The sequence below is a fragment of the Phyllostomus hastatus genome, unplaced genomic scaffold (assembly GCF_019186645.2).
Source record: "Phyllostomus hastatus isolate PE091 unplaced genomic scaffold, TTU_PhHast_1.1 phas_contig_29, whole genome shotgun sequence".
NCBI classification, from domain to species: Eukaryota; Metazoa; Chordata; class Mammalia; order Chiroptera; family Phyllostomidae; genus Phyllostomus; species Phyllostomus hastatus.
The window spans coordinates 456,849-479,632 of NW_025333835.1; the positions used below are offsets into that span (position 1 = coordinate 456,849).

Consider the following 22,784-nt stretch of genomic DNA (forward strand, 5'->3'; position numbering starts at 1 on the left):
CCAGCTGGTATTGTGAGAGGCTACATTCACCTTCAGTGAAATTTTTTTAAAGACTCTTTCAATGTGTTTTCCCATTTCATGATGGGTGACTTATGAGTGCCCCTGCACACACCACTCTTGAGTATTCAGCAGTTTCTGACCAAAAATGGAGAGACCATGCCCCGCATTCATTATTTACCCAATCTCCCCCAAGGGACTTTTTTGTTTGTTTGTTTCCCTGGATGAAAAAAGTCCTCAACAGAAAACATGTTGCTGATATGGAAACGGTAAAACAAAAAACAGCAGAAACACTAAAAGGCATCAAAATCCACAAGTTTCAAAACTGTTTTGAGCAATGGGAAAAAAATCTTGATAAGTGTATTGCATCAAATGGAGAGTACTTTGAAGGTGACTGAAGTTTAAACATGTAAGAATAAATATGTTGGGAACCGTCCTGCCTGGTTTCAGAAGCTGTAACCCCACCATGGCTAAGGCTGAGTGAGTGACCTTCAGACCATAAGCCACTAAGGAGACAAAGCTTATCTCACTGGCAGGGGGGACACCTCTACCCCTTTTACTTCACCCTGCCTGGCCCCCAATGCATGAATAGTTAGTCAAGGAATGGTAAGATTCCTTTAGGGAGGGACAACCTAAGATAGGCATGATCACGGGGGCCCCCAGGGAAGGACTTGGGAGGCTATAACAAAAAGGGGTGACTGACCCTCGCCCCAGGGCTTTGACATAGTCTGAGTCCTCATTCTGTCTGTGAGAAGTTTCCTAATCTCTTGGTTGCTTTACTTCCCCTGCCTGACTTAAGCTTTAAACAATGACAGAGGGCAGTGAATCCTGTTCTAGAAAGGGCAGGTTCCCAGCCCTGGCTGGCGTAGCTCAGTGGATTGAGCGCGGGCTGCAAACCAAAGTGCCGCAGGTTCAATTCCCAGCCAGGGTACATGCCTGGGTTGCAGGCCATGACCCCCAGCAACCGCACATTGATGTTTCTCTCTCTCTATCTCCCTCCCTTCCCTCTCTAAAAATAAATAAATAAATAAACCTTAAAAAAAAAAAAAAAAAAAGAAAGGGTGGGTTCCCCAGGGTGATCAGACCTAAGCAAGAATAAATAAAATCCTAAGAAACTTGCTTTGCTAAGAATGCTCTCAATTTTCTGATAAGGATCTGAGAGGAAATGAGTTTGTTTCCCCAAAGTTTTGTAGTTAACAGACACTGACTCAGAATAAGGCCTCATAGTTCTCTATATGCTATCTATTGTTTGATCCTTACTGCCTGACAATGATTAATGAGCTTTACCTGCATTCCTGTGCAAAATGAACCCAATAAAAACCTATTGAGGAAAAGGGTCTTGGTCGTTCTCCTTTGAGAACGGCCACCTTTCTTCCCCAAGCAGATCATGTCTTGGTAGACTTATTCTCATCTGTGGCTGACGGGGGGCTCTGTGGGTAAAGCTTCCCCACATAAATACACAATTTTTTATAAATAAATTCCAGATTATTTGGGTCCCCCATGCATTGATATATAGAAAACCCTAAAGACTCCATCAAAAACTATTATAACTAATAAATAAAATTCAGTAAAGTTGCAGGATACAATATCAATATACAAGTCATTTGTGTTTCTATAATAATAATAAACTATGGGAAAGACAAAATAATTCCATTTACAATTTCACCAAAAAGAATTACATACCTAGTAATAAATTGAACCCAGGAGATGAGATCCTATACAGTGCAAACTGCAAGACACTGATTAAAGAAATTGAGGAAGACATAAATAAAAGAAATAAACAATCTTAAAATTGTATGGAACCCTAAAAAACTCAAATATTCAAAGCAATCTTGAAAAAAGAAAAAACAAACCTGGAGTTGTCACACTTCCTGATTTTAAACCACATAATAAAGCTAAAATAGTCAAAATAGTAGTAAGTAAGATTGCCAGAAAAACAGAAACACAAATCAATGGAACAGAATAGAGACTTCAGAAATAAACCCACAGACATATCATCAATTAATTTATGACAAGAAACCAAGAATTAAGAATAAGGAAAAGACTGTCTATTAAATAGGTGGTGCTGACAAAACTGGGTAGCTACATACAAATGAAAACAACTTGACAACTATCTTAAAATCATCCTTAAAAATGTTCTCAAAATGGATTAAAGACTTCAATGAAGACCTGAAATAAAAGTCTTTGAAAAGTGGATGTGGTAAGCTGTTTAACACTAATGTTGGAGATATTTTTAATCTGACACCAAAAGCAAGGACAATAAAAGCAAAAATAAACAAGTACTACATCAAACTAAAAGTCTTCTTTACAGCAAAGGAAACCATAACCAAAATGAAATGGGCAATTTACTCAATAAGAGAAAATAAATGCAAATCATATATCTCATAAGGAGTTAATATCCAAAATATGTAAAGAACTCATACAACTTAAATGCAAAAAAACTCCAATGAAATTAAAAATGAATAGATCTCAATAGGCAGTTAAATCTTACCACCAACATTACAGAAATACAAAGGATCACACTAGAATACTATGAAAGACTATATGCCATCAAATTCAATAACATAGAAGAAATGGATAAGTTCCTAGAAATACACCCTATAGCCTTCCCAGACTAAATCATGAAGAACTGAAAAATCTCAAAAGACAAATCAACAGTGAGGAAAGTTAAACAACCTTCTGAAGAAACCTCCCCAAAAGTAAGAGTTCAGGACCACATGTCTTCCTTAGTAAATTCTACCAAACATTTAAAGAAAATCTGAGCCTGGACAAGTAGCTCAGTTTGTTAGAGTAGCAGATTTTACTCCACTTTAGGGTATGTACAAAAATCAACCAGTGAGTGCATAAATAAGTGGAACAACAAATTGATCTTTCTCTGTTTCTCTTGATCTCTCTTTCTCTCCCCGACCCCTCACCCTCTACGCTCTTCCTCTCTCTCAGTAAAATCAATAAATAAAATTTTTTTAAAGATTTGATACCTATCCTCCTCAAACTCTTCCAAAAAATTAAAAAACAGGCAATACTTGTTAACATATTTTATGACACCAATATAACCATGACACTAAAATCTGGCAAGGATACACACACACACACATGCACACACACACGCACACAAAACTAAAAACCACTATCTCTGAAAAACACAGATGCAAAACTCCTAAACAAAATATTAGCAAATTGAATACAATCTTACATTTAAAAAATCATATATCACAATCAAGTAGGGTTCATGCCAGAAAACAAGGTTGATTCAACAAATACAAACTGATTAATACAATATACCACATTAACAAAATAAAGATTAAAAAATTATGTGATCAAATCAATAGATGCAGATATAGCATTTAATAGGATATGACATCCTTTATTATTAAAACACTCAATAAAATAAGTATAGAAAAAGTACCTCAACAGAATAAAGGCCATATATGACAAACTCTCAACTAATATCATACTCACTGGTGAAAAACTGGAAGCTTTTACTCTAAGATCAGGAACAAGATAAGGATGTTCATTCTCACCATTCTTATTAAACATAGTACTAAATGTTCTATCCAGAGCAATCAGGTAAGAGAGAAAGAATGAAAGGCATCAATATTGGAAATGAAGAAGTAATATTGTCACTTTGTTACAGATGACATGATCCTGTATATAGAAACCCCTAAAGATTCCACAAAATTCTAGTAGAAATGATAAACAAAAACAATAAAGTTGTAGGATACAAAATCAAAATCAATATAAATATTGTATATACTAACAATATGCTAACAAAATTTGAGGAAAAATAACTATTTCTTTGCAATTGCAATAAAACAAATAGCCACAAATAAAATTAAGAAAAGGACCTATGTACTGAAAACTATAAATCATTACTGAAAGAGATTGAAAGACACATGACATGAAAATACATTCCCTGTTCATGGATTGGAAGAGTTAAATTAAAATAGTTAAACCATCCATATTACCCAAAGCAATATACAGATTTAATGCAATCCCCATCAAAGTCCCAACAACATTTTTTAAAGTAGAATAAAAGTCATCATACTTGTATGGAACCACAAAAGACCCCAATAGCCAAAGTAATTCTTAGAAAAGAAGGTAAATGGAGAGTTCCAGTCAAGATGAAGGCATAGGTAGCAACCCTTCACTTCCTCACACAACCAATCTAAAATCAATAAATGACCAGAAGTGCCAGAAAATCAAACTGCATGGAACTCTGACAACCAAGGAATTAAAGAAAAAATCAACCAGAAAAACCAGACCCATAAGAACCCACGGTTCAGGTGGGGCCCACTGAGAAAAACCCTGGCAAGGCAGCAAACCGAGCAGGTGAGGCTGGGGGAAGGCAAAACTAAGACTCAGAGTTGACTGTAGAGTACAGCACTTGCCACAGTGAGAGAAACTCCCAGTTTCACATAAGAGTTCATTGGAAAGTGGGCTAGAGATGAGCAGGCAAGCTGCATTGTTCCCTCTCTGGTCCCTCACCCACAGGCAGGGTGCCGCAATGCAGCAAAGACAGTTGCCCTGCCCTGATGAATACCTAAGGCCCTGCCTCTGACAACTTAACAGGTGTGCCAAGACAAAGAAATATGGCCCAAATGAAAGAACAGAGTAAAACTTCAGAAAGAGAGCTAAGTGATGAGGAGATAGCCAAGCTATCTGATGAGAATTTAACTTGGTTGAAAAATGAAAAAACAAATGAAAGATACCCAAATGAAATAAAGCAAAATATTCAGGGAACCAACAGTGACAGGAAGGAAACCAAACTCAAATCAATGATTTGGAACACAAGGGAAAAATAAACATCCAACCAGAACAGAATGAAGAAACAAGAGTTCAAAAAAGTGAAGAGGGAATTATAAACCTCTGGGACAATCTGAAACATTCCAATACCCAAATTATAGAGTTGCCAGAAGGAGAACAACAACAAAAAACTGAAAACTTATTTGAACAAATAGTGAAGGAAAACTTTCCCAATATGGTGAAGGAAACAGACTTCCAGGAAGTCCAGAAAGCTCAGAGAATCCCAAGGAAGCTGGACCCAAAGAGGAACACACCAAAGCACATCATCATTAAGTTACCCAAGATTAAAGATAATGAGAGAGTCTTAAAAACAGCAAGAGAAAAGGAGACAGTTACCTACAAAGGAGTTCCCATTAGACTATCAGCTGACTTCTCAAAACAAACCTTGTAGGCAAGAAGAGGCTGGAAAGCAGTATTTGAAGCCATGAAAGGCAAGGACCTATATCCAAGATTACTCTATGCAGAAAAGCTATCATTTAGAATGGAAGGGCAGATAAAGTGCTTCCCAGATAAGGTCAAGTTCAAGGAGTTCATCATAACCAAGCCATCATTACATGAAATGTTAAAGGGCTTTATCTAAGAAAAAGAAAAAGAAAAAATATGAACAATAAAATGAAAACTCACACCTATCAACAAATGAACCTAAAACAAAAGAGAAACAACAAAAACAAAAACTAAGCAAAAAACTAGAACAGGAACAGATCAGAGAAATGGATATCACATGGAGGATTTCAGTGGGGAGGGGCAGGGGAGGAATGGGGGAAAAAGGTACACGGAAGAAGAAGCATAATTCATAGGCATAAAATAGATGGGGAAAGAGAAAAATGGTATAGGAAATAGAGAACTCAAAGAACTTATGTGTACAACACATGGACATGAACTAAGGAGGAGGGGGGAATGTTGGAGGGTTGGGGGTGCAGGGCAGAGAGGGATAAAGAGGGAAAAGTTGAGAAAACTGTAATAGCATAATCAATAAAAATATTTTTTAAAAAGAATGTAAAAAGAGGCATCACACTGGCTTTAAATTATACTACAAAGCAACAATAATCAAAACAGCATGATACTGTCAGAAAAAGAGACATACATAACAATGGAACAAAAATGAAAGCCAAGAAATAAACCCATGTGTATATGGGCAAATAATTTTCAACAAAGGAGGCAAAAACATACAATGGTAAAAAGAAAGCCCCTTCAATAATGGTGCTGGGTAAATTGGAAATCCACATGCCAAAGAATGAAACTAGACTACTCTTTGTCCCCACATACAAAAATTAACTCAAAATACATCAAAGACCTAAAGATAAGATCTGAAACAATAAAATACATAGAAGAAAACATAGGTACTAAACTTATCAATGTTTGTCTTAGAGAGGATTTTATGAATTTGACCCCAAGATAAGGGAAATAAAGGCAAAAGTAAATGAATGGAACTATATCAAACTAAAAAGCTTCTGCACAGCAAAAGAAAACACTAGCAAAACAAAAAGGCAACCAACCGAATGGGTGAAGATATTTGCAAACAACAGCTTCAAGAAGGCTTTAATATCCAAAATACATAAAGAACTCATACAACTCAATACCAAGGAAACAATCCAATTAAAAAATGGGCAAAGGACCTGAACAGACTTCTCTCCCAAGAAGACACACAAATGACCAACAGATATATGAAAAAATGCTCAACTTCACTAGCTATTAGGGAAATACAAATCAAAACTAAAATAAGATACCATCTCACACCTGTTACAATGGCTGTCATCAACAAGACAAGTAATAACAAGTATTAGAGAAGTTGTGGAGAAAAAGGAACCCTGATCCACTGTTGGTAAGAAGGTAAACTGGTATAGCCACTATGAAAAACAGTATGGAGGCTTCTCAATAAATTAAGAATGGGATTATCACGTGACACATCAATACATTTCTGGGTATCTGCCTGAGGAATTTGAAAGCATTTATCTGCAAACATATATGCACCCCTATGTTGATTGCAGCATTACTCATGGTGGCCAAGACATGGAAACAATTGATGTATCTTTCGCTAAATGATTCAGTAAAGATGTGGTACATATATGCAACAGAATACTACTCAGCCATAAGAAAAAATGAAATACTGTCATTTGTGACAACATGAATGGATCTTGAGAATATCACGCTAAGTGAAAAAGTCAGAAAGAAAAAGAAGCATATGATTTCAACCATATGTGGGATATAAAGCTAAAAGCAACAAGTGAACAAATGAGAAACAAACAAGCAAAACCTCATAAGCAGACAACAGTATGATGATAATCAGAGGGAAGCAGGGTGGGATGGAAGTAAAGGGTAAAGGGGGTTGAATATAAGATAATGGAAGATTTGACTTTGGGTGGTGGACATACAGTGGAGTACACATTTGATGTATCATAGAATTGTACACAAGAAAACTATATAACCTTATTAACCAACTTCACCCGATAAATTTAATTTAAAAAATAAAAATAAAACTATTACAAGTGTTTTTTAAAAGATAAGTAGTCATTTTTCCCAAGAAAACATACAGATGGCAATAGGTGCATAAAATGATGCCCAATATTGCTAATCATTAGAAAATTGCAAATCAAAACCACAAAGAAATATCAACTTACATACGTTAGAATGCTGTGATAAAAAATACAAGAAATAACAAGTGTTGAAGTTGTATAGAAAAGGAAACCCTTGTGCATTGTTGGTGAGAATGTAAGTTGGCGCAGTTAGTATGTATGAAAAATAGTATGGAAATTCCTCTAAAAAAAATAAAAGTAGAACTACCATAATGTCCAACAATTCCACATCTAGTTATTTATCTAAAGGAAACAAAAATACTAACTCAAAAAAGCATCTGCACTCCCATATCCACTGCAAAATTATTTACAACAGCAAAGATATGAAAACAACCTAACTTGATGGCTAAATGAATAAAGCAAAATTGGTGTATGTGTGTGTGTAAATACACACACATAACTGATATTTATATATGCACACATATATACACCTATACATACACATATACACACAATGAAATATTATTTAACCATAAAAAAGAAAGTTTTGCCACTCACAACAACATGGATGGATCTTAAGGGCATTATCCTAAATGAAGTAACTCAAATAGATACCCTATGATCTCACTTATAAATGTAACTTAAATATATATATATATATATATATATATATATATATATATATATATATATATAAATAAACATAGAATAAGGTTATAGATACAGGGAACAGAGTGGTGGTTGCCAGAAGTATGGGGGGTGGACAAAATGGGTGAATGAGGTCAATGGTACAAACTTCCAATAATAAAACAAATAAGTCATGGGGATACAATGTACAGCATGGTGACTATAACTAATAATACTGCATTGCATATTCGAAAGTTGCTAAGAGAATATATCTTAAAAGTCCCTATCTCAAGAACAAAAAAATTGTAATTATGCATGGTAACAGATGTTAACTAGGTATATTGCAGTGATCATTTTGCAGTACACACAAATATCAAATCATTATGTTGCATACTTGAAACTAACAATGTTATATATTAATTATACCTTAATAAAAAATGAAATGAAATAATTACCCCCCAAAAGAGCCTCATATGTTTTCATTAATTATCTTCAATTAGTAGTTATTTTGGAATATATGTTATTCCCCAAAAAGCAAATGACAAAAGTAAAACTAAGATTTGTGCTTGGTATCATTCCTAATTTAAAATTGTGCTTTTGAGAAGAGTGAAGAATTAGCTAAATAATTTAGCTACATTTAAAGAAATACAAGATAGAGAAATGTTACAAATGAAATTAAATATATATCATATAAGGTAGGGCTATAACACCAGTCAAAATGGCCATCATAACCAAATCATCAAACAACAAGTGATGGCAAAGTTGTGGAGAAAACGGAACCCTAGTTCACTGTTGGTGGGAATGCAGACTGATGCGGCCACTATAGAAAACAGTATGGAATCTCCTCAGAAAACTAAAAATGGTACTGCCTTTTGACCTAGCAATTCCACTGCTGGGACTATACCCTAAGAATTCTGAAACATCAATTCAAAAGAACCTATGCACCCCAGTGTTCATAGCAGCACAATTTACAATTGTCAAGTGTTGGAAGCAACCTAAGTGCCCATCAGGAAATGAGTGGATCAAAAAACTGTGGTACATTTACAATGGAATACTATGCAGCAGCAAGAAAGAAGAAGCTTCCTACCCTTTGTGACAGCATGGATGGATCTGGAGAACATTGCGCTAAGTGAAGTAAGCCAGGTGGTGAAAGACAAATACCATATGACCTCACCTATAATTGGAACCTAACCAATAAAACATACAAGCAAGCAAAATATAACCCGAGACATTGAAATAAAGAATAAATTGGCAATACCAGAAGCGATCTGGGAGGGGGATAATGGGGGTTAAAAGGGGAAGTGTTGTCAAGGAACATACATAAAGGACACATGGACAAAGCCAGGGGGTGGGGGAGCAGGATCAAGGGTGGGGCAGGGGGCAGGGGTGAGGGGAAAATGGAGACAATTCTACTTGAATAACAATAAAGAAAATGAAAATAAAATACACCACAAGATAATTATTAAAATGCAAATTTAGATGTATTAAAATACTTTAATTCATATTGTAATCTATTATAATCACAAATCCCGATGTGCTTCAGCTATAACCAAAGATGAACTTTATTTTATAATCTAATCTTTATCAAATACATTCAATATGTCAGAAAATAAACTTTCCAAAATTAAGAGTAACTATAATTTTTTCAAATGTAAAGTGTCATTCAAAAATTTATTCTATAAAATCAATAATTTTATCTCTCTGAAAGAAAAATAGCACACAAGTTTTAGAAACATGGTAACAAAGAAACATTTCCTATCATAAAAATCATTGTTACCAAAACATACATTACAAACCTGTAAGTTTCTAAGATTTTACTTACACACAAAAGAAAATATGGCATTAATTTTAAAAATTAAGAAACCTGATCTAATAAAGGAGCAAAATTTTAAAAAAACACCTTACCTGATCTTCAAAATATGCTCACTTGGAGACAGGCAATTTGTAATCTACATAAAACTAAAAAATGTTATGAACTCATCTTAAATGAACTGTCACTAAAGGAGCTAAATAAAAGATATGTCTGAAGAAGAAAGAAAATATCTCAGAAGTGAGATCTAAAGTGCAAGAAAAAATGTTAAGCAAGGTAAATAATAAACATGAGGAAATCTAAGAAAAATGCTGTCTACTGATAATGTCTACTAAAAGCATGTCAAATGAATGGTTTAAAAGAAAGCAAGAAATAGGTGTAATAGATAACTATATGTTGGTTGGGAGATAGGTATTTTAAAAATACTCAAAATTTTAACTGCTAATTTCAAATTTCTTTGCCAAGATATTACAATAAATGTTTCATATATGGCTTACATTAAAATAGGAAATCAGATTCTCTGATGGTTGATCACTTGCTGAATTTAAGATCATCATTAATTGTTGAATTGTATTCATAACAGTCCTAGAGAAAAAAAATAGAAGTGTTAAGCAGTGAAGGAAAAAAAATGAAATATATCTATCACACAACTTAAACATATCTTTTTTTAAAATATTTTTTATTTTAATTGTTGTTGCAGTACAATTTTCTAACTTTTACTCCCAGCCCTCTCCTCCTCCCTCCCATTTCCACCCACCTCTAGTTTTTATCCATGTGTCCTTTATACATGTTCCTGTAAACCCTTACCCTTTTCCCCTGAAATTCCCCTGAAATTCCCTCTCCTCTCCCCTCTGAACACTGTCTCTATTCTCTATTCAGTGTCTTTGATTATATTTTGCTTGTTTCTTTGTTTTGTTCTTTAGGTTCCTGTTAAAGGTGAGATCATATGGTATTTGTCTTTCACCGCCTGGCTTATTTGCTTAGCATAATGCTTTCCAGTTGCATCCATGCTGTTGCAAAGGGTAGGAGCTCCTCCTTTCTTTCTGCTGCATAGAATTCCATTGTGTAAATGTGCCATAGTTTTTTGATCCATTCATTTACTGATGGGCATCTAGGTTGCTTCCAACACTTGGCTATTCTTTAAACTCACTGTCTCCCATTTATCTTTAAAAAGTTATCTGCAATAAAACTTTATAAAACCCTTAGTATATTATTGTTTGCAAGGAATTATATTTTATTTAAATCTTTAAGAAAGAATGTGTTCATAATCAACACATTTACAATTAAAGAACTGATATGCTTATTTACTAATAAAACATAAATTAATCAAATACTAAATGGTCAAATGACACTGACATTATTTTATGGTAAGAAAATACAAACTGGCATTAACATGTAATCTAATAAACATTACTATAATTAAATACTAAAATTTTTCAAATAAAGTCAGAAAGTTATTTAGCCAACTCAAGGAAGACTCTCCTTTACAGAGATTTTCAAAAAGAAAGCACAGGTGGGAGGCAGGGATGGGTGGGGCAGGGGAGCGTGGTGAGGTGAAAATGGAAATAATTATACTTGAATAACAAATAAATGAATGAATGAATAAATAAATAAATAAAGCATACGTAAGTTTAGAAGTCACCATTGTTAAAGCATAAAATTATGCAATATCTTAAACTCTTTTTAATTCTGTAATTTTATATATGGGGGTATATAGTAAATAATTATGTTCCAATTTTAAGGCCATCTTATTAACTTGTCTTTTTTTAGTGATTATTTAGAAAGAAGAGGAAAGTGAAAGAGAGAGAGAGAGGGAAAGGAAACATCAATTGTTGTTCTGCTTATTTATTCATTCATTGGTTGTTTCCTGTATGTTCTGACTGGGGATTGAACATGCAACCTTGAGGTATTGAGACAATCATTAACTTGTTTTAAGTCTATTACTATACTTATACAAAAATCTATTTTTATGTGTCTATATAGTCATTTGATTGCCTACTATATACCAAGTATTATTCTTGATCCTAATTATTGGATGCTGACCAGAAAAGCCATAACCCATGTGGTATACAACCTAAAGGCTATTATGGTTATTAGCAAAACAAGCAAACACACAAATGATTTTACAATTATAAATTGTGATACACACTGTGAAGGAATTAAAAAGGATGCTATGAGAAGGAATAAAAGAAAATACTTCAGAGAAATAAATCTTTTAAAAAGTACTATTTGTACTTTTGTAGCAGTTGTTAATTCATAAAAAGAAAAGAGTTTCAAGAAAAGGGAAAAAGCTAGTGCAAAGGTCCCCAACCACAAAAGAAGAGGTTGGAGAGTTCGGAAAACTGGCTAATACATAAAGAAGAGGAAAACAAGATGAGCTGGAGAGGCAACAGAAGCTAGATCACATAAGGTCTTGCAGGCATCGTTAAGAAATTTGCATTGTATTTTAATTTCAATAGGAGATGATCAGAAGATTTAATTGCAGAGTGAGCAGGACCTGAATGACATTTCTAGAATATTATCCTGGATGCTCTCTGAAAAACAGATTTGGTAGTGGAGAGAAAGGAATTATGATGAGAGTAGCAGCAGTGAGAGCAGATAATAGTAAGTCTACAGAAAAAAAAAAAATCCAAGCAAAAGCCAAGTTGGATAAGGGTGGTGAGAGTAGAAATTGAGAAGAGTAGATGGACTCAAGAATTAGGTTAGGGGTAAATTCAACAAGACCTGATAACAGATTAGATGTGGGAAGTATTAAGAACATTAAAAGTAGTTCTAATACTTCTAGGTTGTACACAAACCAAATGGGGATGCATTTTTTACTTTTTTATTTACTAAGATGGAACACATTCCCATTCTAGGTTATATTCCTTAACGACAGACAGAACTAAATACCTGGAACATAAAGAGCATTCAATATACTCAATTTATGACACATACATACAGATATACAATGAAATAAATAAACAAACCCAAAGCCCTATAAAGTACTGAATAAACAATTATAATAAAAATGAAAAGTAAGAAAATCCATACCTTACTGGAGTCTGGGGAAGAATCACATTTAACTCTTCATCAGGATTACTTCTTCGTGGTGTTCTCTGCATTTCAAAACTAAATAATGGAAGGCAAAGTCATTTAGACTAAAATTTACACTTTATGCTTTATGAGTCAAAAAAAGAAGTATAAATCATTCTGTTGCCTCATAACATCATACAAAATAAATCTATAATAGAAGTGATCAGAAAAAGATAACCCAAGAGCTGCATAAATAAAATTATGTTTTTTCACTATTATTTTTAAGTTGCTTTTCTTTCCACTAGGTTTATGACAAACAGGTACACCAATCATTAAGAAAGATCATTGTTTAAAAGAGCAAGTTAGAAGTTTTCTCTACAAAGTTAGATGTTCAATGGCATTATTAACCAAGTTGTTCAATATCAAAAATATCAAAGCTCAAGTTTTCTAATCATTTGTGTTCCAAAACCTTTATCTTGACTTAACTAAAATTAGAAATATTTTACTTGTGTTTAACTTCCAAATTGAAAACTTTTTCAGTTACTTATACAAATATTTCATGTTAAAGACATAATATCAACCATACTTATGGTGATTCAACATTTTTTGTAATTACTCTCCACCATTCTTACTTGAAGACTCTACATGACAATTGAAGAGAATACACTTTTGTATTAACCTTAAAAAAAATGAACCAAGCCCTGGCTGTTGTGGCTCAGTGGGCTGAGGATCTTCCAGCAAACTGAAAGGTTGCCAGTTCGCACACTATCAAGGCACATGCCCGGGTTTTAGGCCAGGTCCCTGGCGTGAGAGAGGTAACTGATGAAGATTTTCTCTAGCACATTGATGTTTCTCTCCCTCTCTATCTCTTTCCCTTCCCTTCTCTCTAAAAATAAATAAATAAAATCTCTTAAAAAATGAGCCAAGAAAGTAAAGCAGGTAAAAAGCTAAAAAAAGACAGTGAATCACTATTGAGTAAACCAATTACAGTTAACTTAAACAACTTGGATTGCTTCCTTATACCATGGACCCACACAGTTCAAACCCTTGAACCACAGTTCAAAATAAAGTTGATGTCTTGTTTAACATCAACTGTATTTTTAATACACGGTCTGGAATCTACATTTGCACTGGGCCAACTTAAGATATACAAGGATTTTGCACAGACAATTGGCACCTCTAACCCTGAATTGTTCAAGGGACAACTTGTATGTCAACAATTCTCTTTGGGTGTTCATTTTTAAAATTATACTCATCTAAATGAAAAATTAGTTGATATACAGGACAATTCACATTAAATTTCTGTCCCAGAAACATAAAAAAGGTATTATATAATAATAAAGGGGTCATTCCAATTAGAGGAAAAACATAATATTTTAAAATATTTTAAAAAGATTGTATTTATTTATTTTTAGAGAGAGGGTAAGGGAGAGAGAAAAAGAGGGAGAGAAACATCAGTGTACAGTTGCCTCTCGAGAGCCCCACTAGGGACCTGGACCCATAACCCAGGCATGTGCCCTGACTGGGAATCAAACTGGAAACACTTTGGTTCCCAGCCCCATGCTTAATCCACTGAGCCACACCAGCCAAGGTATATTTTTAAATATTTATACCCAAAATAAGAGCACCTAAATATATAAAGTAAATATTAAAAGACCTGAAGGAGAAATAGACAGCAATACAAAAGGAGCAGAAAAGTTTCCCACAATTACCCCACTAATAGCTCATTGACATGAATAGATAAATCATCCAGACCAAAACTCAGCAAGAAAACATTGGCCTTAGTTGACATATTTGACTAGATGGAGTTAACAAATATTTGAACAACATTCCATCCAAAGCAACAGCATACATTCTTCTCAACTGAATATTGAATATTTTTCTAGGGTAGATCACATGCTAAGCCACAAAAGTCATAATAAACTTCAGAGACTAAAATCATACCAACTTTCTTTTCTCACAACATTAGTAAAAAACCATATGATATTAATACATAATATATAAAATACATTAATTACATGAAAAAAACTGAAAAACATATATATGTGGAGATTAAACACCATGTTAGTGAACAACCAATGAATCAAAGAAAAATCAAAAGATATAAATATCTCGAGAAAAACTAAAATCAAAATGTAAAATACCAAAGATTATGGAATGCAACAAAAGCAGCTCTAAGATGAAAGTTCATAGCAATAAATGTCTACTTTAAGTAAAAAGAAAAGTCTTAAATAAACAATCTAACCTTATACCTCAAGGAACTAGAAAAAAAAGAACAAACAAAACCCAAAGACAGAAAAAGGAACTAAATCACAAAGATCAGAGGAGAAATAAATAAAATAGGGCTTAAAAGACAATAGAAAAGATCAATAAAATTAAGAGCTGGTTATTTTAAGATACACAAAATTAACAAACCTTTAGTTAGTCTCAACCAAAGGTGGGGGGTGGGGAGGGAGAGGGAGAAGGGGAGGTGGGGGAGAGAGAGAGAGAACACAAATATGTACTTAATGGTCATTCAAAAATTTTTGTGATTACATTCAAACATTCTTCATCTCAGAAATGAAAGAAGAGATTTACAACTGATATCACAAAAAAACCCCAAATAAATCATAAGACTGCTATGAACAATTGTTCAAAACTGGCCCCTATCAACAAGAGGTCAAGATTGGATAAACCGGAGAAATGGATAAATTCCTAAAAATATACAACCTTCTAAGGCTTAATCATGAAGAAATAAAAAATCAAGATAGATCTATTACTAGCAAGGAGATTAAATCAGTAATTAAGAATGTCCCAACAAACAAAAGCCCAGGACCAGACAACTTCAGTGGCAAATTCTATCAAACATTCAAAGAATTAATACCAATCCTTCTCAAACTCTTAAAAAAAAGAGAAAAAAAAAAAGGAGTGAACTCTTCCCCAGTCCAATTTATGAGGCCAGCATTACCCTAATACCAAAAGAAAATTATAAGCCAATATCCCTGATGAACACAGATGCAAAAACCCTCCACAAAATATTATCAAACCAAATTCAACAATACACTAAAAGAATACCATGATTAAGAGGGATTTATTCCAGTGATGCAAGGATGCTTCAACAATCACAAATCAGTCAATGTGATACACCACATCAACACAATAAAAGATAAAAATCATATGATCGTTCCAACAGATGCAGAAAAGGTATTTATGCCGTTGATGTTGAAACAAAATTCAACATTCATTTATAATAATAACTCTCAACAGAGCAAGCACAGAAGGAATGTACATCAACATAATAAAAGTCATACATGACAAGACCACAGCCATCATCATACTCAATGAAAAGCTGAAACATTTTCCTACAGAATGACCATTCTGGCCACTTTTTATTCAATACAGTATTGAAAGTCCTAGTCAGAGCAATTAGACAAAAAAAAAAAAAGCATCTAAATTGGAGAGGAAAAAGAAAAACTGTTAGTATTTGCAGATGAAATGATATTATATAGAGAGAGAAACCCTAAAAGACTCCATCAAAAAACTGTTCAAACTAATAAAATTCAGTAAAGCTACAATATCAATACACAAAAGACAGTTGTTTTTCTATATACTAATAACAAACTATGATAGCAAAAAATTAAGAAAATGATCTCATTTATAATGCATCAAAAAGAATTGCATACCTAGTAATAATTTTAACCAAGGGAGTGAAAGTCTTATATACTGAAAAGTATAAGACACTGATTTAAAAAAAAACCTGAGGAAGATACAAACAAATGGAAAGACATTCAATACTCATGGATTGAAAGAATTAATGTTGTTAAAATGTCCATACTACTCAGAGCAATAAAGAAATTCAATGCAATCCCTATCAAAATTCCAATGGCATTTTCCACAAAAATAGAGGAAACAACACTAAAATTTTTATGGAACCATTTGTGTCCTATGGACAGAGATCAAGAAACCCTGTGAGCTCTACATGAACATACTCACCTCCAAGCAAGTATATTACAAAAGTAGGATGGCTTGGTGGAGAGCCAAGTGGTTCAGGCATTCCTCCTCTGGGCTCTGTCCAATGCCATTTTCCACTAAGCAGCCCCTATGGCGATTCACCCCTTACTTAGTTGAAGTTGGTAGGTTATGTCCATTTTGGCACCAGGTACCGAGGGCATGTAATGGACTGGGTTTTGTTTTTGTTTTTATTTTATTTTGTTTTATTGTTTTTCTTTTTATTTTGCTTTGTCTTTTAAGGTGGAAACTGCGAATCTTTAAAATAAAGATGGGAAAGAACCAGCAAAGAAAACAATTTAAAATAAATAGAAATAAGCACTTAAAAAATAAAAATAAAATTTGTATGGAACCAGAGAAGAACCCAAATTGCCAAAGCAAGCTTGAACAAAAAGGACAAAGCTGGAGCCATCACACTTCCTGACTTCAAACTACATTAAAAAAACAGAAAAAAAAAAAAAACTATAGAAAGCAGTACGGTGACAGCCAGAGGGAAGGAGGAGGGGGGCTAGGTGGTAGCAGGCAAAGGAGAGTGGAAATGGGGACACATTAGTAATAGTGTCAAAAGTAAAAAAAAAATAAAGGAAAAAATAAAGCTATAGTTATGAAAATAGTATGGAACTGGAAAAAAAAACAGACACATAAATCAATGAAACAGAACAGAGAGCCCAGGAATAAACCCACACATATATCATCAATTAATTTATGACAAGAACGCAAGAATTTAGAGCAGGGAAAGGACAGTCTCTTCAACAGATGATGCTGACAAAATTGAACAGTAACATACAAATGAATAAAACTTGACCACTATCATACATCACATATAAAAAGTAACTCAAAATGGATGAAAGACTGGGATATAAGACCTGAAACCATAAAACTCCTTGAAAAAAAGCAGAGGTGGCAATAAGCTCTTTGATATCAATGTTGGAAATATTTTTAATCTAACACCAAAAGCAAAGGCAATAAAACAAAACAAAACAAAAAAACCGAGTAGTATATCGAACTAAAAAGCTTCTGCACAGCAAAGGGAGCCATCAACAAAATGAATAAAGGCAACCTACTAAATAAGAGAAATATTTGCAAATAATATCTCAAAGGGTTAATATTCAAAATATAAAAAGAAATCAATTGCAAAAACATGATCAAATTGAAAAACAAGCAAATATGAATACATATTTTTCCAAAGAAGACATACAGATAGCCAACAGGTACATGAAATAATGCTTAACATCGTTAGTCTTTAGGGAAATGCAAATCAAAACCACACTGAGTTATCACTTTACACCAGTTCGAATGACTATTATCAAAAAGACAAGAAATAACAAGTGTTGATGAGGATGTGGAGAAAAGGGAACACTTGTACATTATTGGTAGAAATGTAAATTGGTGCAAGCACTATAGAAAACGATATGGAAGTTCCTCAAAAAATTAAAAATTGAGCCACTATAAGATACAACAATTCCACTACAGGGTATTTACTGAAAAGATATCTTCACCCCCATGTTCACTGTAGTATTTACAACAGATGAATGAATAATAAAGAAATTGTTTTATACACACACACATACATATACACACAAATATATACATATACACAGGATGAGGCAAAAGTATGTTTACAGATGTTCATGTGGAAAATCACAAAATAATTAATAAATAATAGTAATACAAGAATAAACTCTGCCGTTCACATACTGACAATTATAAACCTACTTTTGCCTTACCCTATAATATATATGTTATTGCATGATGGAGTATCATTCAGCCATAAAAAGAATGAAATCTTGCCATTGCAACCTCAAAAGCATTATATTAAATTAAAAAGTCAGAAAGAAAAAGGCAAACAAGGTATGATCACTCTTACATGCAGTATCTAAAAAAAAATCCAGCTCTGACTGGTGAGGGTCAGTAGATTGAGTGCTGGCCTGTGAACCAAAAGGTCGCCAGTTTAATTCCCAGTCAGGGTACATGCCTGAATTGCCCTCCAGGTCCTCAGTTGGGGGTGTGCAAAAGGCAACCAGTCAATGAATCTCTCACACATTGATGTTTCTCTCCCTCTATTTCTCCCTTCCTTCCCCTGTTTCTAAAAAGAAATAATTAAAATCTTTTTAAAAACTAAAAAAAATTAATATTTTTTTAAAATCCAAACTCCTAGGTAGAGAGAATAGATTGGTAGTCACCAGAGAAAATGAAGGGGAGTGGGTGTAATTTTTTTTTAGTTTCAAAAAATAAAAAGAATCATATATTCAGTTGGCTGTTGAACATCTTCACTTTCCACTTTTCTAACTTGGGTTTGATTGCTTTCTTATATATACAAATTTATCATGTCCTAGCTCTATGAAAAAATATTCAACCCCATAAATTGAACTGGGAGTCAAGTACCTAGCATTATTCTATCACTTTACGCTCTACAAAGTACTCTTATCAATATGCATGTATGTATATAGTATAAAGTATAGAAAGTATACATGTGACTCTGGAGTAAATGCTTATATTTTACAGATGAGAGAACTAAGACTTAGTGAGATCAAGTGAAAATTAAACTACATTCCAAAAGCATGAAGGAAATAAAAGATATTCTCTGCTTTGACTTGGTTAGAGAAAAATTACTTTAAAAAGATATTAAAAATCAATACAAGATTGTGCATACTAGGAGGCAAACTAATGTTCACACAGACAATACAAAGAATATTTTTTCACTTGTTTTAATAAAAAGAATCGATTTACAATCTGTGTAAAGGCACTATATCATAAAAATTTCTATTTGTTAATAAATTATATACTTAGAATAGTTTATCTTAATAATAGCTTTATTTAAAGGTACCTGAATTATTATAAATGATATTTAAAGGTCACTAAGTTAAATAAAGACCTACTTAACTCTCCTTTATCAAAACTGACTCAGAAAAAAATATATAAACAAAAATATACCACGTATGATACCTGTCTGTAGGATCAGCCTGAAGAGTTTTATCATGATCCAGAAATAATCTTGCATCTAAATCTTTGTTTTGAAGGTAAATTTCTTCATATTGTTTAGAGAGACTTTCCACCTCAAAAGAAAAAAGTACTGATGATTACCCTTCCATGTCATTACATTTCTCAGTATACAGAAGTACAATTTAATTAAAGAAATTTTTGTACAATACACACGTAATTTTATAACACACTGAGAACACATACAATATAAATAAGGCATATGTACAAGTGAAGTAAAGAAAATTGCAAATTTTCAACTCTAATTTTAATCCTATTTTATGCACCCCATTAGAATTTTAGGTAGACAAGATTCACAAAGCCACAAATTAGTATTGAGTATTAGCATTGAGATGAAACTGTAAGATAAAAATAGGTATTATTATACCCACTTAAGTGCCAAGATCCTTCAAACATCCCATACATTGTTCATTTTTAATCTTCTACACTTATCAATATAAAATAAATATTTTTCAAATATTATAACAAATCCTCTTGGTTATATATGCTGCCTATCTTTTCTAAATATTTTAGTTCACGCCAACTTCCTTCAATTAAGTATCTTAGGAAAGAGCATTAGCTCAATTAATTAGTCCAATTAACACATTTGCATGATTTATTCCCAATCTTAGACACTTTTTCAATTTCTAGAATCTGTAATTCTTTTATCAGTTCTACTTCATAATTTTGAATCATAATTTGAAAACGAATGCACAATAGACAACTATTTGGCATGCCTTCTGCTGGGACTTTTAAAGGTAAAGTGTTTCTAAACTGAAGGTACTAAAATGGCATTCTAAAAGGATTGGGAGAGGAAACCGAGTTAAATGTAACTTTCTGTTTGTTTCCATAAATTTTTAGGTAGAACAGTCATTTATGTTTAAGTTTAATAATTGTTACTGCCCTAGCTTAGTAAGGCACTATATTTATCAATCATTTATTGACTGGCACCTATTAGTACTATATGCAATATACTGGGGAAAATGTTAAGTTTATCCTAAGGTTTCTATTAAAACTGTAATCCTTTCTAGGCAAAGAAAATTTACTACAGTGTCCAATATTCTTTAGAATTGTGAACAGCATATTTTTTATAACAAGACTAAGTAATACAACATTTGGCCCCTGTTTGCCACTCTAGTACCCTATCTTACCACTTTTTTGCTCTGTAACCCAGTCTTAGCTAGTTGCAGTTCACTCTACAGACCAAACTATCTCATACCACTGTGTCTTTGAATCTTTAATTTCCAACCCTTGAGAATGCCATTTTTCAGAAAGCTTACTCAGCACAGAAATCATCGCCTCCAAACAATTTCCCACAAAACCTATCTGCCCCACTTTAGATTAGGCTGCCCTACTCAGAGATATCACAACACCCTGTGTATACTTCTACCGGACTCTCATAGACTCCTATAATGTTCTCTTGGTCTGTGTTTCCTACTAGAATTTTAGTAACAGTAACTATGAGTTCAATCTCTATAATGATATCTAGCACAATGCCTGGCACATATTAAACACTGAATATAATAGTTGTTGAATAAACAGATTAATTAATTCAAGGACTAGCTACAAATTCAGGTCACAGAATCAGCAGTTCAGCTATCTGAATTCACATCTTTTGGTCTTAGTGACTAAATACCAGATGCTTCCAAAACACTGCTTTATCACTGAGTACTTGTTCATTATTTATCTAAAGCATCCTTTTCTCCACATATTTTACCTTATCACATAAGTTTTAAGTTCTATTTCCACTGAAGAGTGGAATATTTAAAGCAAAATGTGAAAAGAAATGGATGGGTGGCATACCACTGAGATAAAATATTTTTGCAATATAATCATAGTCATTTCAACTGTATTTATTTTCAATTAAGTAGTTGTTAAAAATACTCAGAAGAGACGCTCTGTAATACAGTAATGCCAATAAAGCTGATGGCCTTAATCAGGGACACTATGCACAAGGATGTGCAGCAAAGCAAATTAAGAGTCAAATGTGATTGTACATATTTAGTTTAAATATTTAGTGTATGTGCTATCCAAGTGCTCAGTAGTTGTATTTAAATATTTAATGGAGTTTAGAAATCCAAAAGCCTACACACAGATTTTTTTTAAAATTTCAGTACAAATCAATTTCTATTGTAAATTACAAAAGTACTGCTTATTTACACATTTGAGTACATATTCAAAAGGTTTTTTTTATTATTATATAAAGTTGGTTCACTGCAATTCTACTGAGATTCCTTTTCCTAAGCAAACAATATTTAATATATAGTAAAATTATCTTAACAAGTTTAGACAACTATTCCACCCTCCCAAAAGTCCCAAAACACATTAATATTTTATTAAGTTTTCTTTCAGATACCTCTGGAAGTCCATTAGAAGCTATAATTCCAAGAGAATTCATAAAAGGTATAAAATTTTTGAAATAAACATTTTTCACCTGAAAAAAATAAAGTTACATGACCATTAAAATTTTAAAAATCAATCTCCATCATTATTAACACTAGAATAAAAGTATTAACTGACAATTTGATCAATGATTTACATTCAAACTAGTGTGACACTTTTTATAATTAATTCAGTTACATATTTACTTTTAAAATTGTGTGAGGCAGATTTCAAGTCTTAAAATGGAGATGTAGTTGGGAATTTTTAATGAAATGGGATTTATAGGAAGAAAATCCATTGAAAACAACTGCAACATTCCATATTTAACAAATATGATGAAAAGATGGGAGGCTCAAAAAAATTAAGCAACTTGACCAAAGTTATGCAGTTAGGAAACAGCAAGCTGGAATTTAAACCCAGTCTGCCTAACATAAAAGCCAAGATTTTCACTTTTCTGCACTGCCTCTAATTTCTTCCCAAAGTATATGTTAAACCACTTTTCATACGTCATCTAGTATTTAGCTTAGGGAATATCACGTCAATTATTTTAGCATAACTTTAGGATAATGACCTGCTTTTGTAACAAAATAATTTCACACACAAAAATAATATCCAATAATTGAATTCAAAACTAAAAATGTTTTCTGGAATTATGCCATTTGATGCAAAAG

General features: G+C 33.0%; 1 protein-coding gene across 1 annotated transcript in view; it reads right to left on the reverse strand.

Annotated features, from left to right (window-relative positions):
• Window positions 1-22,784, reverse strand: part of RB1 (RB transcriptional corepressor 1) — a 283,425-nt gene that overhangs the window by 135,721 nt on the left and 124,920 nt on the right. The window contains exons 9-12 of the mRNA XM_045838956.1: window positions 22,088-22,165; window positions 19,699-19,808; window positions 12,784-12,861; window positions 10,248-10,335 (exon numbers count right to left, since the gene is read on the reverse strand). Coding sequence (XP_045694912.1) covers window positions 10,248-10,335; window positions 12,784-12,861; window positions 19,699-19,808; window positions 22,088-22,165 — 354 coding nt within the window. The remainder of the gene's footprint in view (window positions 1-10,247; window positions 10,336-12,783; window positions 12,862-19,698; window positions 19,809-22,087; window positions 22,166-22,784) is intronic.